We start from the raw sequence: 16,981 nt of genomic DNA on the forward strand, positions 1-16,981 counted from the left end.
ACACCAACATGTACATCACTGAATTTGCAGCCTCCACAATAGTTCCTATTGTTCCTCTCTACTGCCCCATTTTGTTGAGGATTATAGAGTAAAATAAGCTCCCTCTCAATCCCAGCATTAACAAAAACCTCTTTAAAGATTTTTGAAGTGTACTATTTCCCATTGTCGGTTCTTAGAGTTTTAATTTTCTTTCCAAAGAAGTTCTTTGCTACGGTTTTGAATTCTTTGAATCTTTTAAGGATCTCTTTTGACTCTTTACACCTCAGGAAGTAGATCTAGGTCTTTCTGGAGAAATCATCCACAAAGATTACATGGTAAAGAGAACCTCCCATGGAGGGTGTAGACATAGGTCTACATAAGTCTAAGTAGACTAGTTCCAATTCATTTTTGGTTTTGCTCAAACTATTTTGAAATGATCCCTTATTGTTTTTCCCTAAAGCACATCCTTTACATGTCCCATTATGGGTAGGGCTTAGTTTGGACAATCCTATTACTAATTTCTCCATGGAGGTTAGGGCACGAAAGTGTATATGCCCTAATCTTCTATGCCAAATCTTGTTGGAATCATGAGTGCTTGTTTCGACTTAGTTCAAAGTTTGTATACATGTAATGTCCCCTTTTTAGCATTCATAGCATGATGTTGTCGTTAGCCTATTTCCCCACGGTCCCGTAGGCTAACCAGGACATCAAAAGGGCTTAGAGGCCATTTGGCCTATATAGTTTCAGTTGCAGGTCTTTCTGAGGGGTTTTGAGGCAACTTTGGGCATACTTACTATTTATAGTAAGTCATCTTGGGCATGGGTGGACATCCAGTGGCAGCGGTATGTCGATGGTAATTGTTTAAAATCGGCAAGAAGACTTGTTTATCATTGATAAGATTTGTTTTACATTGATAAAGCTATTTTATAAAGTTAAATTTAAATATTTAACTTTATTAATACATAGACTATAGTTTGTGGGAAATATTTAAATTAAAAGAGTCTTTTTTTATTTTATAACACATTGGAGACATAAGTTACATAAAGGGAGTTATGTTTTATCCCACATTGAGAAAACGAAGGATGGAGCTCTTGTGAGAACACTATAAAAGAAATGGAAGAGCTTCTTTTAAGCAGGCTTGGAAATATCAAAAAATTGGGGAATTTGTTGGAGATTATGTCTCAATAGTTTGAAAGACGAAATCCCTTCAAGCTGAAAATCTTGACGCCATTGAAAGATATGGTCTTGAGATTCAACAGGGTAGCAATCCGAAAAAGCAGAAAGAAAAAGCGGAACCGAAAAAGTAGGCGGAAAAAGCGGAATCGAAAAAGCAAGCGAAAAAAGCGGAACTGAAAAAGCAGGCGGAAAAGGCAGAATCGAAAAAGCAAGCGGAAAAAGCAGAACTAAAAAAGCAGGCCGAAAAAGTAGTTCGAAAAAGTAAAGCAGAAGGGGCAGCATTGAAGGAAAATTATTACAGCCATCTACAACCAGGTTCCCTTGTTAGTATTGTTTTTTTTAGGGTATTATAAGTTTCAGCTGTAAGTGTGCATTATACCAGCATTGTCATTTTGGTAATCCATGTAAATGCCAAAGTCTTGGCCATATTTCATGAGCATTGTATTAGAAATTTGATTGCAATAAAAAAGATAATAGTTGCTGGTGTCATTTACGCAATTCAATCTCATTATTTATCAGCTAGATAGTTTGCATACCAACTGTTTGCAAAAATGCCAGTTGGCTGTAGGTGTTCTTTTCTCATGCTTAGATCATAATATATGCACTGAATATTGTCAAAATTAGGAGCACACTCATGTTAGGTCATTGTGTAGTTCATTGTAATCTTCTATCACTAGATTCTCATTGATGCAAATTGGAAAAAAGTCATTTAAAGCAAGCTGAAATACTATATCAGTCGTATGTCTCTTGCATGTGAATTGTTTGACAAAATTCTTTGAGCCTTGAATCAGCATCTTTGAGAGCAGATTTGAGGAGGGTTATTACAGTGGTATCAGAGCTTGCTTGCAAAGTGTTTGACGAAATGTCAAACAACTGAAGTATAAAGATTTTTGGTGTTTGAAGAAGTTATAACCTATTGGGGTTATTACAATACATGTCCTTGTCTTTCACCTATAGTTTTGGCTTTCTTAAATATAGCATTCTTTGGCCATGCCAGAACTTTCCCAATCATGAATGAGATTCGGTACCCATTGTCTTCTAGGGCAGATATTGATACTAGACTACTTTTGATTTCAGGTACAAATAGCACATCTTGAAGTTGGATAGGGATGCCTGATTCTAATTTCATGTTTCAAGTTCTCACTCCTCTTACCATGTGCAAAATCATCTCTGATAGTTACTTGTTCTTCAGTCTCTTCAACCATAGTATCTAGATGTTTTCAAAATTCGGTGATATGTCTAGATGATCCACTATCAATCACTCAAGTATTGAATTTATTTGATACATGATTTGGTAGTGCTGAATAGAATTGGAACTTCTCAAAATCCTCTTCTTTATTTGTTTTCCTAACTTCAGCATAAGATGCTTGTTTCTTAATTATGTCAGGGCATTTGTTGGCATAGTGACCATATTGATCACATTTGAAACATTAAACTTGGGAAGCATCTTTTCTTTGTTTAAATGAACCTTTTCCATTATAATTTTTTTTTCCTTTTGAAGTTCTTTCCTTTCTTGTGAAGGCTGGTATTCAAAACATCAATGTCTTCATTTATGGATTTTTTTTTTATTCCTTTTGGTAACTGTCTAGCTTCTTCTTGTAGGCCGTTAGATCTTTGGTGCTCTAACTTTGGGAGTTTTGAACTTGCACTTATGCCTTATTTGAATGATTCCCATGAGTTTGGTAGGCCACCTAAGGCTATTAGGGATAATTCTTTGCTATCTATTTTATACCCAACGTTTGACAATTGATCCCTCAATTCTGTTATTCTCATGAAGAAGGCATTCACAGATTCTCCTTTGTTCATACTTATGTGATTCAACTGTGTTTTGAGTGCAAGGGGTTCTGCTGGTATTGTTTATCTCAAATGTGCTCTCTAGAGATTTGAACACGAGGTATGCAGTTGTCTGTTTTGCTAGTATAGGTACTATGCGGTCTTTAATAAAATCCAATATCAATTTCATGGCTTTCTTGTTATTTTCAATCCATTGGGATTTTTCTGGCTCATCCTCAGATTCTGTCTTTTTATCTTTCATATATGAATCTACTTTGTTCTCCTCTAATATGATCATGATTCTCAATTTTCATGCTATGAAGTTGCTGACACCTTCAAGGTGATCCTCAAATCTGATTGCATTTGTCATTCTGAGTGATGCAAGTGTGACTGTACTTATCAAAGTAGGTAGTTTGATTTCTCAAGTTTAACTTTGATCTACTTAACTTGGCTCTGATACCATGTAAATGACTGGTAAACTTATATTAGATTGTAATAATACTGATCTGAAATTCGGTATTGCAGGTAATAATAAGTCACTACAGATATGAATCAGATTCAATCCAATTTAGAGATAAATCTTTCTGCAATTTATTTCTGATGTTCGATCTAATGTTATTTTGAAGAGATAGAACCATATATTAAATTCGATGATTATGATCTCTTGAATCAGTTCATAATTATATCCATACCAATAGTCAAGACATGGGCGGATATGTCTATTCATCCATGAAAAGACCCGATGGTATAGTTAATAAATCACTTAAGGACCCGATCCATAATCAGGTGTAATTAGTTTATTAAACAGATTCCTTTATGATTTCTGATTTGTACTAGACAATAGATCATTTGCTTGATCTAATACATGATCGATATTATATCAAGAACATAACGCTCGATCAAAGAGAACTATAATCTGATAGTTCAGATTTTCATAATTGGTTTGATAATGATAAAATCAGTTTAATACCAGGATGATCTCGGCAAGGCAAAATCTATGTCTATAAATATTTGTGTGTATGCATGTATATCAGTCCACATGGTGAACTGGTATACATACATGTACACACACGCATACAGTTGCCATGCTGGTAATTCTGACCAACACTATCATATCTTAACAAAAGCACAATGAGATTACATAAATAGCTAGACAGATAATTTATGACAAGTTGATAGATGTTAAGTTCCAGGGAGAAGTGATTGCCTCTGCCATACCCATCATCAACTAAACAATAAATCGTGACTTGAGTTCTCAAAGGGTGTACTCCATATCAAGGTTTGATGAAAGAAAAGTCAAATATTTCTCATCTCTTAGTATTTGGATCTGATGGCTATGCACATATTTCTTATAAAATTCATCACAAAGTGTCTAAATTGGAACTGCATTCCATCAAATAGAATGATGATTGCAAGACTATCATCTATGTAATTGTTCATCCAATTAATCTTTATAAAGAGAGATGTCTTCCATGACAATATCTCTTATAATTCCACCAGGCCACTTCCAGATTTTCTTTCACCTGATAACTCCCACATTTGTGTGACTCTGTCCCTTTATCATCCCTTGCTTGTAATAGATGTTCCTATTACTTAACTTTGATTCTCCCAATTATGTAAATGGTATCTACAATACCCGATTTGTGCTTCGAAAAGATGTTAACTCTAGAAATATTCTTGGGGCGATCAATGAGACAGATCCACAATCCACTACATTCCACAAGATCAAGTGATTGGTAAGCCTTCATCCATTGTCACTATCAAGACACCTTAATAATGTGATCCTAACGTAAATGCTGTTGCTCCGAAGTTACAAGAGCTTGGAGAGAGTCGCTGTAGGACATGACCGTTAATGTATTCAGCTCTCATAGCTAAACATAGCCATCCTATTATCTACAAACCAAACCAAACCAAAGGTCACCCCATTAGGAAGTACAATATGCAAACAGATTATGACACTCTTATGAAGAATGACACTTTGAAAATTATTTGTTGTCAAAAGTTTGCAATTAAAATTCTACACAAATGATATTTTTGAGAAACACTGTGCATGCCTTGGTCTCAATCATTTTCGTGGCAAGAGGAAATTGATAAGTGATAAAAATGAAAGCTTGGCTCCTATTTATGAATTGAAACTCTATGTGGTCATCTCTCTAGTTGCCTCCTCCATGTTGGAGGCTCATTGGGTAAATGGAAGAGTGTATGTCTTTCAAGTAACATACATGAAGATCCTACCAGTTTTCAGCAGTTTGAGATTCTTCTCATTTACACATCAAAGAAATCATTTTAAGGGCTCAAGAACGACCTTTCAAATAGTAGAAGAAAATTCCTAGTTTTTCATTTTTGTAATGTTTGTGCCTTGTGAGGCAGATCATCATTTCCATAGCCACGAGGAAGGCTAAAGCCTCACTATTGTGCAATATGTTTCTAGTATGATAATTGCCAAAGTCTTTTCTTTTCTCACTAATGAAGCAATGATCATCAACCTCAGATATTCCATTACAATGACAGATAAGGGCAATCTTCATTACTTATTAGGAATCAAAATCTCCCACATTCTAGCAAACATTAGAGTCTTAAATCACAATATACATTGATCACCATCAAAAGAATGGTCGTCAACACTACAATGTGGTTTATGCTTCAGGACAGGCCTTCATGTCAACCCAACTCTCATTCTTTTCTTTATGGACACAACTCTCTACAAGGCTTTATCAGGCAGTTTATCCAACTCACACTGGACTAGATATTTCAACTTTTTTCTATAGTTGTTTCAAGATTCATGCACCTCACACATACCATCTCTAAGAAAAACATATTTTGATAGGTTATTGTGATGCTAAATATGTAAGTGCTTTAGATAGGAACTACCTTATGGCACGTCTTTCCACGTTCAGGGCCTATCTCTTCAAAGTGGAGTAGAGACCCTTGATTATATCAAAATATGTTACTTATGAGTACACAAGCCACTCTCCAACAATACAACCTAGGGCTCCATAATATGATTCCCAATACCCACACTATCTAGACTAGATCAAATTTAAAGTCTAGAACACCTCCTTGAGGCATAACAAGACACAAACTTAGACCAAATATTTCAGGGATGAAATATGTCCTTTACTAGATGCAGTTCCCAAATGTTTTAAAACACAAACTCCACAATACTTGCTTAGGAAAATCAAACTACACACCTAAAACTCCAAATAGGGCTACAAGGAGAAAATTAGGATTTATGAAGGCAACCTTCTTGGAACTCCACCACAGAAACTCTTAAACACCTTTAGACACTCCAATCCATTAACCAACAACCCTCACCAAGTTGGGACCATTGACCAATCCCCTAACTCAAATTGTTTGCAAAACTCTTCTAGGCCTAATAGGGCCAATTAGGTCACTTTTACAAAGCAAGTACAAGGAATTCAACACATCTTCAAATCAAACCTATTGGAGTACTTCAAGGGCATGCCAAAACATCTAAATCCAAGTTCTTATGTTTCTATCCCACCCCTAGGCCAATTTATGCCTCAAAAGCCCAAAACAGGACAGTCACATTTAGATGCCAGTCCAAAGGGTTTAGTAATTTCTACCCACATCTCCTGCCTCCTGATTTGAGACCCAAATATTCTTAAAACACATCCTACCCCCCTTTCTTTCCACCAAGGCTCAGATTTTTCCCATGGTGGATTCTTTGGGAAAGACATATTTTCTCTCGAAACCCTAGTTAGGGGCTTCTTACGACCAGCAAACACACAAAAATCGATCTCTCTTAACTAGTATGACTTGAAGACCTCAAATCACTTGCAAAACCTTCATATGAAATTTCTTCAACTTTTTCAATCCTTCAAAGTCTCATGTGAATTCGTACAATTCTGTACAAACAATTTTTCAGGCAGATTTGGTAGGAAAACAGCAGAATTTATTGATTTCAATGCAATGATTACATTAGATTCTTCTCTTCCTATTGAGAAAGGTTTCTCAACCTTATTTATCACATTCCCAATTAGTTACAACTGATAAAGGTGGTTGTGAATGTTGGGATTCCAAATGTTGCATTTTTGCACAAAAGTTGCATTATGCAACATTGACAACTTTGACAACTTTTTGAAAAAGTTGTCAAATGTCTTCAAACTAACAAACTTCAATCCTAGACTCTACCTAGGATCTTAGGAAGGTTTTAATCATAATATATCTATTATTCAACCTTCTAATAACTTTATCCCATTTCTACCTAGAAATTGCCCATAAAATGACTAAGGTAGACAATTAAGTTTATAACACACCTAATGTCTCCTTGCCTTACAACTTGGACATTATTTCTAGCATTGGATTCTAGATCCAACTACTACCCTAACCCTTCACCTTTGATCCTCCAGATGTGCTTAGAATGGATGAAATTGAAGGTGCTCCTGCACCGCAAAGATCAAGAAGCAATGAACAATTTCCCCCTCTATAATTTACTTACATATTAGAATGCTAGAGAAATGCAACATCAACATATGTCGTTGCGGACTGTCCTCTTTCAATGTGGATTTTCCCAAGAAAGCTGTACTATCATTCAGAATTATTGTTTGAGTACATAAATGATTTGCAATCCAGTCCATAATCAATGCACTACGTCAAGCAATGTAATGTCCCTTGTACCATTTTGTAAATAACCCCAATACATTATAATTTCTTCAAACACCAAAAATCTCTATACTTCAGTTGTTTGACATTTCGTCAAGCACTTTCCAAGCAAGCTCTGATACCACTGTAGTAAACCTCCTCAAATCTACTCTCAAAGATGCTGATTGAAGGCTCAAAGAATTTTGTCAAACAATTCACATGCAAGAGACATATGACTGATATAGTATTTCAGCTCGCTTTAAATGACTTTTTCTTCAATTTGCATCAATGAGAATCTTGTGCTAGAAGACTACAATGGACTACACAATGACCTAACATGAGTGTGCTACTAATTTTGACAATATTCAATGCATATATATGATCTAAGCATGAGAAATGAACACCTACAGCCAACTGGCATTTTTACAAACAGTTGGTATGCAAACTATCTAGCTGATAAATAATGAGATTGAATTGCTTAAATGACACCAGCAACTATTATCTTTTTTATTGCAATCAAATTTCTAATACAATGCTCATGAAATATGGCCAAGACTTTGGCATTTACATGGATTACCAAAATGACAATGCTGGTATAATGCACACTTACAGCTGAAACTTATAATACCCTAAAAAAAACAATACTAACAAGGGAACCTGGTTGTAGATGGCTGTAATAATTTTTCTTCAATGCTGCCACTTCTGCTTTACTTTTTCGAACTGCTTTTTCGGCCTGCTTTTTCAGTTCCGCTTTTTCCGCTTGCTTTTTCGATTCCGATTTTTCCACCTGCTTTTTCAGTTCCGCTTTTTTCGCTTGCTTTTCCGATTCCACTTTTTCCGCCTACTTTTTCGGTTCCGCTTTTTCGAACTGCTTTTTCATTTCTGCTTTTTCAAATTGCTACCCTGTTGAATCTCAAGACCATATCTTTCAATGGCGTCAAGATTTTCAGCTTGAAGGGATTTCGTCCTTCAAACTATTGAGACATAACCTCCAGAAAATTCTCCAATTTTTTTGATATTTCCAACCATCCATAAATGAGAGCTATCCTCCTCCTTTTAATCCCTTCCTCACTTGCTCCACGCTTCCATCTTGCCAATGTGGGATAATACATGAGTTTTAATATTTCTTCTTTTTTTCCTTTTACAAAGTCCATGTATGTACTCAAAAGGGGAACTCTTGATTTTTTTTATTAAGTGACTTTATAAAATATTTTATAATTCAAGTCACTTTATTAAATTAATTAAATATAAAGTTACCTTTTAATATTTATTTATTTGATAACTTTATAAATAATTAACTTAATACCACTTATTTATTTAATTAAAATAATTAATTAGTCATCCTCATAAAATATTCATTATTTTGGACAACCTAATTAAATTAATTAAATCAAATTGCCTCCAAAATGGGGACATGACACATTTAGACTTTTTGGAATGTTATTTCCACAAATTTGTAGATCCTTCAATGTTCTGAAGCCCTGGTATCAATAGCTCTGATAATTGGAACATGTGACCATAATAGTGAATAGCAGATTCAATCTCCAAATAAGATATTAGATCTTCCTCTAACAACTGTATATCCCATCTGACCACCTATCTAAGATCGATTGCTTGTAACTCCTTATATTTGTTGTCTTCTCTAAAATATCAATTGTTTAGTTATTTAAGTTATTTTGTAATTGCCAAATGCTCTTCCTGAATATTGATGATATTTAAGTCTGGTTTGATCATGGTCATTAGTTGTTTTAAGAGTCTGCGAGACTCAAAAAAAATTGAACTCCTTACATGCTCAACCACTGGTCCAGTCCATTACTTTCAAACTTCCATGTTATCTATACACTCAAACATGGCCATGAAGCAAGGAATAAGACATTCATAATATATCAATGATTGAATTGGCATATTGTTGCCTATGATATTACTGCTAACTGTTTGGTCTCTTGTGCTTATGTGGATCGGTAAAGCTCTAAATATGTCCCACATGAATCATTTTTTATAGTTCTCTATGGAATCTGTGTTTTTTCTAAATTCAGTCTATGCACTTCTTTATTCCTAGTAATCTATTTTTCTTCCCTGTGTGAGCATGACCAGTATCCATACGATCACATGGTAATCTTTGACAAGGTACCATTGGTGCTATCTGTAGTTTATGAGATGGTTGTTATATTTATATTATTTGTATTGTCAAGATAATGTACGCTGGGTGCATTGTTATGTAGCAGCTTGTATTATTCCTTGTGCTGGATGAAGATCATTTTTCACCATGATTCATATACAGGGGTGTGCTTTTACATTTTAGATGCTGGCTGTGATCTTAATTTGATGGCTTATGTTGCTGTTGCCTATGTTCTTGACCAATGACAGGATCTTTAATGAGTCACCACTGAATATGTCCAGATACCTCTAGTGTTTTCTTTGCTGAGTAGTATATTATTTTTCTTGTCTCTCTTTGATCCTGTTGCTTCTTATAAGGCTCTTCCTATTGTTTGTCTATGTTTGTCTTCAATATTTAAGATACCTCCACTATTTTCTTGCTTTATAATTTCACTATGAGAATTTTCTGTGTGTCTGCTGACACACAGCAGGATCGACCCTATTAATCTTATCTCAGTTTTGATAATATATGATCTTTTCCAAGGATTGTGTAAGTCTGATTCTCCTAAGTTCCATGATTCCCTTGTACCGTCTCATGCCTTATTGTTGGAAGGTCAATATGAGATGATTTAAGTCGCTGAGGTTGTGATGCTTCCTTCTATGATCTATTATCTCGGTTTGCTATCAACGCTGCTAATTACTGTCTTTACCTTTTTCCTTTCAATCGCTGATTGAGTTTTCTTATTATTATATATTCTTTCCTGACTGAGTATATATTCTCTCGCCACTCCCTTCATCTTTTTAATTGATGCCTTTATATATAACCGTGTGCATATAGAGGGGTGCGACCTTCCAATTGGTTGGGATATATTATAATTTATTCTGATTAATAATTATGGATATATTATAATACTTATATAATTTATTATTTAACTATAATTATAATTATGTATTTCATCCTCTACCATTTATCATTATAAATTATTATATATTTATAGTTTGTCATAATTAAATACATAATTAATCCATATTGAATATGAATGACGATCATTAATATAATATAATATATCCTTTATTTATTACCTTATATTATAATATTATCATGCTCATTATTTAATAGCATTTAATATCTTATCATTCTCTTATTATCTTGATAACAATAAAGTATATAATTTATTATTACTAATATTATATTATCAAATTATTTATTAATTTCTATTGTAGGGAAGGGGACATTACAAGCAACTCTTTCAAGAAAGAAAGCTTGAATTCCTACATGTTGCTACATCCCAAATTTTTCCCAATTTAAATATTCATATAGCCATTATGTAATTCATGTAAATGTCGGTTAGTAAATCAATTGAATATTATGATCATGCGAAATGGAAATATGGTCGTTCATTTTAATTCATGTAAAGGTTACATGTGAGTTGTTTGTTACTATTTTAAAAAAAATCAATATTTAGTATTTTACAAATTAGAAAACTTAGTTGCTTATTTGAAATGGTGGTTAGCCATTATGATGATTATAAAAATAACTTTTGATTATAGTTATCTTGATTTTAATTGAGGATTATGTTATTATCGTGGAAATTCTTCTTGGTTGTAGAACATGACGAAGGGGGGAAGTATTTCTAAACGGGAGCTAGGGATTGGGGCACCAAAAGTCTACTGACAAGTTGCTGGGTATGGATTCTAACCATCTTGGTTAAGGATTTAATGACAAGGCAAGCAAGAGTATACCTTGGACAATCATGAGCTACCCAGTCAATTGATAACACTCATCAAGAAAAACATTAAGCATTTAAATAATATAAATTGTTACCTTTACTATCTGAGATTGTTGTGTAGTCTCTTGATTATATCTCCATGTATTGACACCATGTTATCTTGACATCTATACTTGCACTTACATGGATATATATGTATATATGTGTGTGTGTGTGTGTGCGTAAATCAACATAATAATATGAAAGAAATATATAAATAAATTTATGCACATATATGTATATTGTATGCACAAATAGAGGTGGCACAAATACCATGTTGCCAATATATTTTAAAAGCACGGCGAAGGAGAACCTTTATAATTATCTTTAAGATTTGCTCATTATTTGAGCAATTGTCCATCTTTTATCGAGCTTTTATTTTTTATTTTTAAAATATTTTGATTGATGGAATTACTCAATTAATTGATTGGAAAAGTAATTTCTTTGTGAACCGATAGTTGGCCTTGCACCTGCCACCTCGACCTCTTCTTGTAATCGAGAGAATGTTTGCAGGTTGTTTATTTATGCCCTCGCCAAGACTATGCAACTATCCATTATTTTCAAGCTTCCTTTATGCTCTATGATTTTCATATATCTCATGGCAAAAAACCGAGGCCTGTGGTAAAAACCAAAATCATTGTGAGAAGCTCTGAATTTATTCAAGAGCCTAGCAGACAGTCTCGGCCCGGTGAACTTCCTTGCCATCATTTTACAGTGTTAGCATTCTGCCTACCAGACGAGGTCAGTGATCTCAAGTCCGTTGCAGGCAACACAACTTTCATAGCACGTTATGCAATACATATGGATTGTTTGCTGATAATACTATTATGCAAATCATAAGTTGTCTTTGTGTAGACTGCAAGTGATTAGCACTTGTATTCCATTGGCAGATTTTGTGTATGATATGTTTTATAGGCAAGCACCGAATTACTTATGTTGCATATTAAACATGGGTCAATAAGTTTGACTCAAAAACTACACAGTTAAATACTGATAGCAATATCACAATTATATAGAGGTGTTGGCAATATGCTTCTGAGATAAGATCAACAGGAGGTGCCATGAAGTAACATTGAATATAGAATACTCAGATCGATATCAGAATTGAATATCATTTCAGGATCTCCTAGGAAGCATCCCTAAGACCAGAAAGGTCAGGTAAAGGGGTGGGAGGAGAGAACATCCCTGCAAGAACAAAAGAATTAGAAATGAAAGTTATTTAAATATAAAAACTGCATAAAGAAAACTGAGTCAGCTCATGGTTGTCCAATATATAACTCTTGTTGTAAAGTTGAGCAATGAGTGATCAGGCATAATTAGTAGCTCACTAAAGTCCTTGGCCAAGGTAGGTTAGTGGCATGCTTGTCACAACAATCATTAGAGGTCAAGTGCTAGCTAACAGAGGGGAGGTTGAATGAGGATATCCACAGCCTTGTCTACTGCTTAGCCGACACTCTAACACCAGAATGCTCGAGTGGCAAGACCATGGTGCCTTGAGCCTAACCCCAGGATAGGGAGGGCCTTTCTCGAAAGAGATTGTGTGTGGATAAGTGAAGGTCCATGGTTCGGAGGTTAAGCCCATGGCAATGCTTCTCTCCACCAGATGCCAAGGCTTGCTCAACACAATAACAGACATTTGCTATACGTATGGTACATTGTTACCTATGAACATTTCTTTTATCACTGTCTAATATATATATATATATATATATATATTAGGTTATTAAATTTGAACTTTCATTATGTTATTCTGAAAGTTATAATTGCACTTTCCTTGTGAACTAGATTAGTTCATTACTAGTTTCCTTAATGATGAGTTGTAACATCTAAATAAGTTTGTTAAAATCTCTCTTTCATGTGAGGTAACTGTTATAACCGTCAGTTGTCATGCTGTCATGAATATGGTTTTCTTTTAAATTATAATTCCTAAATGGCTATGGGAAAATAGTGTGTTACACATGTTCCTTCACAATCTCAGCTAGTGGAAATCTTAATTAAAGCTCTTCCTCAGTATAAATTGCTCGATCTTCATGACCACATTGAACTTCAAAAGTCACACTAAATGAGATACATGGCAGGGCTGTCCATGAAAAATCTGCCAATCAACACTGAGGGAGGATGATGAATAATGTCTTATTTTAACATGATATTCTTATAGGATTAGCAAGACCAGTCTGACTCAATATAGGGCGGCCATTTTGTTTGCTGTAAAATGCATATTAAAGGAAATGCCAATTAAGTTTTACAGTACCAGATTTTACTTAACAATGTCCAGAAAAAATCAGATCAATATTCTTTAACCACAAGTAAATCATCCAGTAGAAAGATTAAACACATTCCTTAGAATATATGCTTCTCAAAATGACAACATTTTCAGCTTCTTTTGTTTTCCTAGACAATAAATATGAAATGACAACATAATTCATTTCTTAATTTTCCAGGGTCTTAAGTCCATTTACATTAGTCAAGGTTCAAAGAATTTCTAATTTATAAGCATATAATTTATAATGTATTATTTTGTGATGAATGTTTCTCTGGTGCAAGGTAAAATTTTGAATTGCTTAATTCACATCCTCATACTGTCTTTTAGGTTTTCTCAATATTACATTTTTCTATACACACAATAAAATTGTAAACCAAAAATATTTTTTACATAAGAGGTCTTTCACACTTATTTATGGTTACCTGACGCTTATTCTTTAGGAAACCTGGACAGTAGTATTGGATTTTCTCACCAATACGATCTGCAGCTTGAAGTAGTATCTTCTTAGGCTTGGTCATCACAAAATCTTGCTGCTTCAAACGGCCTTTTTTTAAGGACTCTCGCAGTGGTGGTTGTCTTACCACCACTTCACAGACCCCTTTTGGATGTAGTCTCTTACACCAGGCCTCCTGCTCAAGCAATTTGGGAACAACACAGATAGTAAGATTTCTTGCAAAAGATCAATCATACATTCTGTAGTTCATATATTATGGCACAACTATCTTCAAGGAAAAATCAAAGAATAAACTTCCAGGTCTTTCTTATCAATGATAAGAATAATCAAAATCAAAAAACCATAAATAAATCCTGCACATAGAGAAAACCCAGTGTAACCAACAGAATTTTGACATTGCTTGGCATGCTACTGATGCCATTTTCAGTAATAAAATCACAGATATTTTCTTGAAGGTGCAGTTAAATAAAAACTAGGACAATATAGTAGAACATACCACTGCAAAATACTTGAATTAAAACATTTCTAGAACAAGGGCACAGGAGATAAGCTTAGGCCACCAAATAGTTTCACACTGCACAATATCTCCTTAGAATTATGAAATCGATAGAAGTTAAAACTAAAAGGCAGAGCTGCAGAAGTTAGTCATGGGTCAAACAAAAGTTAGTTATCAAAAAATTACTCTAATTGGAAGTAATGTAGATCCCAAACTTAAAACTACTTCTGGAAACAGCTAAGCAATTCACCATGAGCTCGCATCATCATTGTCAAACGCAATGCTGAAATGTTAGTAGTCAAAAAGTGCCTACAAAGATAGTTAAGACATTTGCTACCTATGAAATTAAGAAAGCGGTTATTGGGGCTTTTGTTGAAATGAATGTTTACATTGTAGATTTCATTATGTCACCTAAAGTGGCCCATATAAATAAGAAGGATAGGAGGCATTTTGAGTAACATCAATGTTTCCAAAGGGAGACCAGTCGTGCATATCAGTCAGAAATGATAGGCTGTAACTTTTGTACATATAAAAGGGTAGTAGGTGTTGTCGGTAAAATGTATAATGTAGCCGACGGGTAGAGTAGTATCCAAACAAGCATTGAGTCACCCCTTCGGAAAGGTATATGTACACGTCCGAGATGGACTTTGGAATCATCATGGAAAATCACAGATCATTGTAGTCATTGTAATCTGCAAGTGCATACATGAATAAAGTACCTGTTCTGAATTGAATCGTGTTATACTTGTGTTGAACTTCTTACCCTATGCGGTAAACATTTGGCGCCGTTGCCAGACGAACTTGGAACGAAGGAATGATATGAAGATTGATGCTGAATTTGCCAAACAAAGATCGGAATAAGGTGAAAGATAAGAATGAACTAAGTACAGCAAAAGAAATTTTAATTTTAACACAACAAGCAGAACGCAGACCGAGACTTCAGCAGATTGCCGAGGGTTACCGAAGGGGTGAAGAGGCATAGACGGAGGGAGTGCACTCACCTAGTAGGCTGAGGAGTGTCGAGGAATTGCTAGAAGAAACTCGACAACGCTTGAATTTGGTGGAGGAAACAAGGGAAGAATTTCTTAACCTGTATACGCCGAGGGGAGAGTGTCCAAACGGAAGGGAAGCAACTCGCACGGCTCGGAGTGCTGAGGGAGCACGAGCGTGGAGGGATCTCTTCGTTCCTAATACATCGGACGAACGGATACAGGCGGAGAATAGAACATCACTTGAAGACTTGTCACCAGATAACGCAGTTGTTGGGAACAAGACTGTTGTCCAGAACAGCACGGAAGACCAGAACAGCGCGGAAGTCCAGAACAGCGCGGAAGTCCAGAACAGCGCGAAGCACAGAACAGCACGAGAGTCCAGAACAACGCGGGAGCACAGAACAGCGCGAGAGTCCAGAACAACGCGGGAGCACAGAACAACGCGGGAGGCCAAAACAACGCGGGAGCTCAGAACAGCGCGGGTACACCAGTACCTCAGAATCAAAGACAAGTAAGAATGGCTGGCCCTAAAGAAAAGTTACCCAAGTTTCACGGTGATGGTTCAGCAGACCCTATCAGACATTGTAAAACGTGTGAAACCATATGGACAGCAAATGGTGTGACGGATGAGGATGATTGGGTAAGACAATTTGCAACGACCCTACGGGGTGTGGCGATAGATTGGTTTTCTAACACTAGTCCTCAAAAAATTAATACATGGGATAATGTTAAAAAAGAATTTATAGCAGAATTCAGATTACTTCGAGATGATAATGAAATAGTGGCAGAAATCTACAGTACCAAACAAGGAAAGAATGAGACAGTCCGAACCTATGCCAGGCGACTGAAGGAATTGATCGCAAAGATGGAGAGTCAACCAGCGGATGGGTTGAAAAAACGGTGGTTCGTGGAGGGGCTACGGCCGACTCTTAAAAAGAAAATGAAGATTGTACCACCGGCATCGTACACTGATGCGTATACTCGCGCTATGGTTTTGGAAAGTGAACAGAAGACGACTAAGAAGAAAAAGCATAAGTCCTCTGATTCAGATGATTCATCCTCGGAGAGTAGTAGTAGTGATGAGGAATCAAACAAGAAGGTGAAAGCACTACAGAAAGACATGCTACGGATGATGAAAGAATTCAAAAATTTGAAAAAGAATCCAAATACAGTAAAAGGAGAACTGTGGTGTACAGATTGCAAGGAGGACGGACATACGAAAGGTTCATGCCCGAAGAAGCAGTTTTTTGACATCTGCCAGGTGGCGGGGCATTCCCTGAAAGAGTGCCCATTTAACTTGAAAGCAAAAGGAAACCAACAGGTGTTACTCACGCAAGAAGCGTCGAACAATAGCAATAACGCGAGCAATGATGCAAC

The 16,981-nt window shown here is 35.6% G+C and overlaps 1 protein-coding gene across 1 annotated transcript in view; it reads right to left on the bottom strand.

The window, feature by feature from the left end:
• The window catches only part of SRFR1 (Tetratricopeptide repeat (TPR)-like superfamily protein), a 260,775-nt gene that overhangs the window by 39,681 nt on the left and 204,113 nt on the right, over positions 1–16,981 (bottom strand). Inside the window, exon 15 of the mRNA XM_089787186.1 lies at positions 14,085–14,291. Coding sequence (XP_089643312.1) covers positions 14,085–14,291 — 207 coding nt within the window. The remainder of the gene's footprint in view (positions 1–14,084; positions 14,292–16,981) is intronic.

This window comes from Cupressus sempervirens, chromosome 6 (assembly GCF_028749045.1).
Source record: "Cupressus sempervirens isolate cs-2001-9-10 chromosome 6, ASM2874904v1, whole genome shotgun sequence".
NCBI lineage: Eukaryota > Viridiplantae > Streptophyta > Pinopsida > Cupressales > Cupressaceae > Cupressus > Cupressus sempervirens.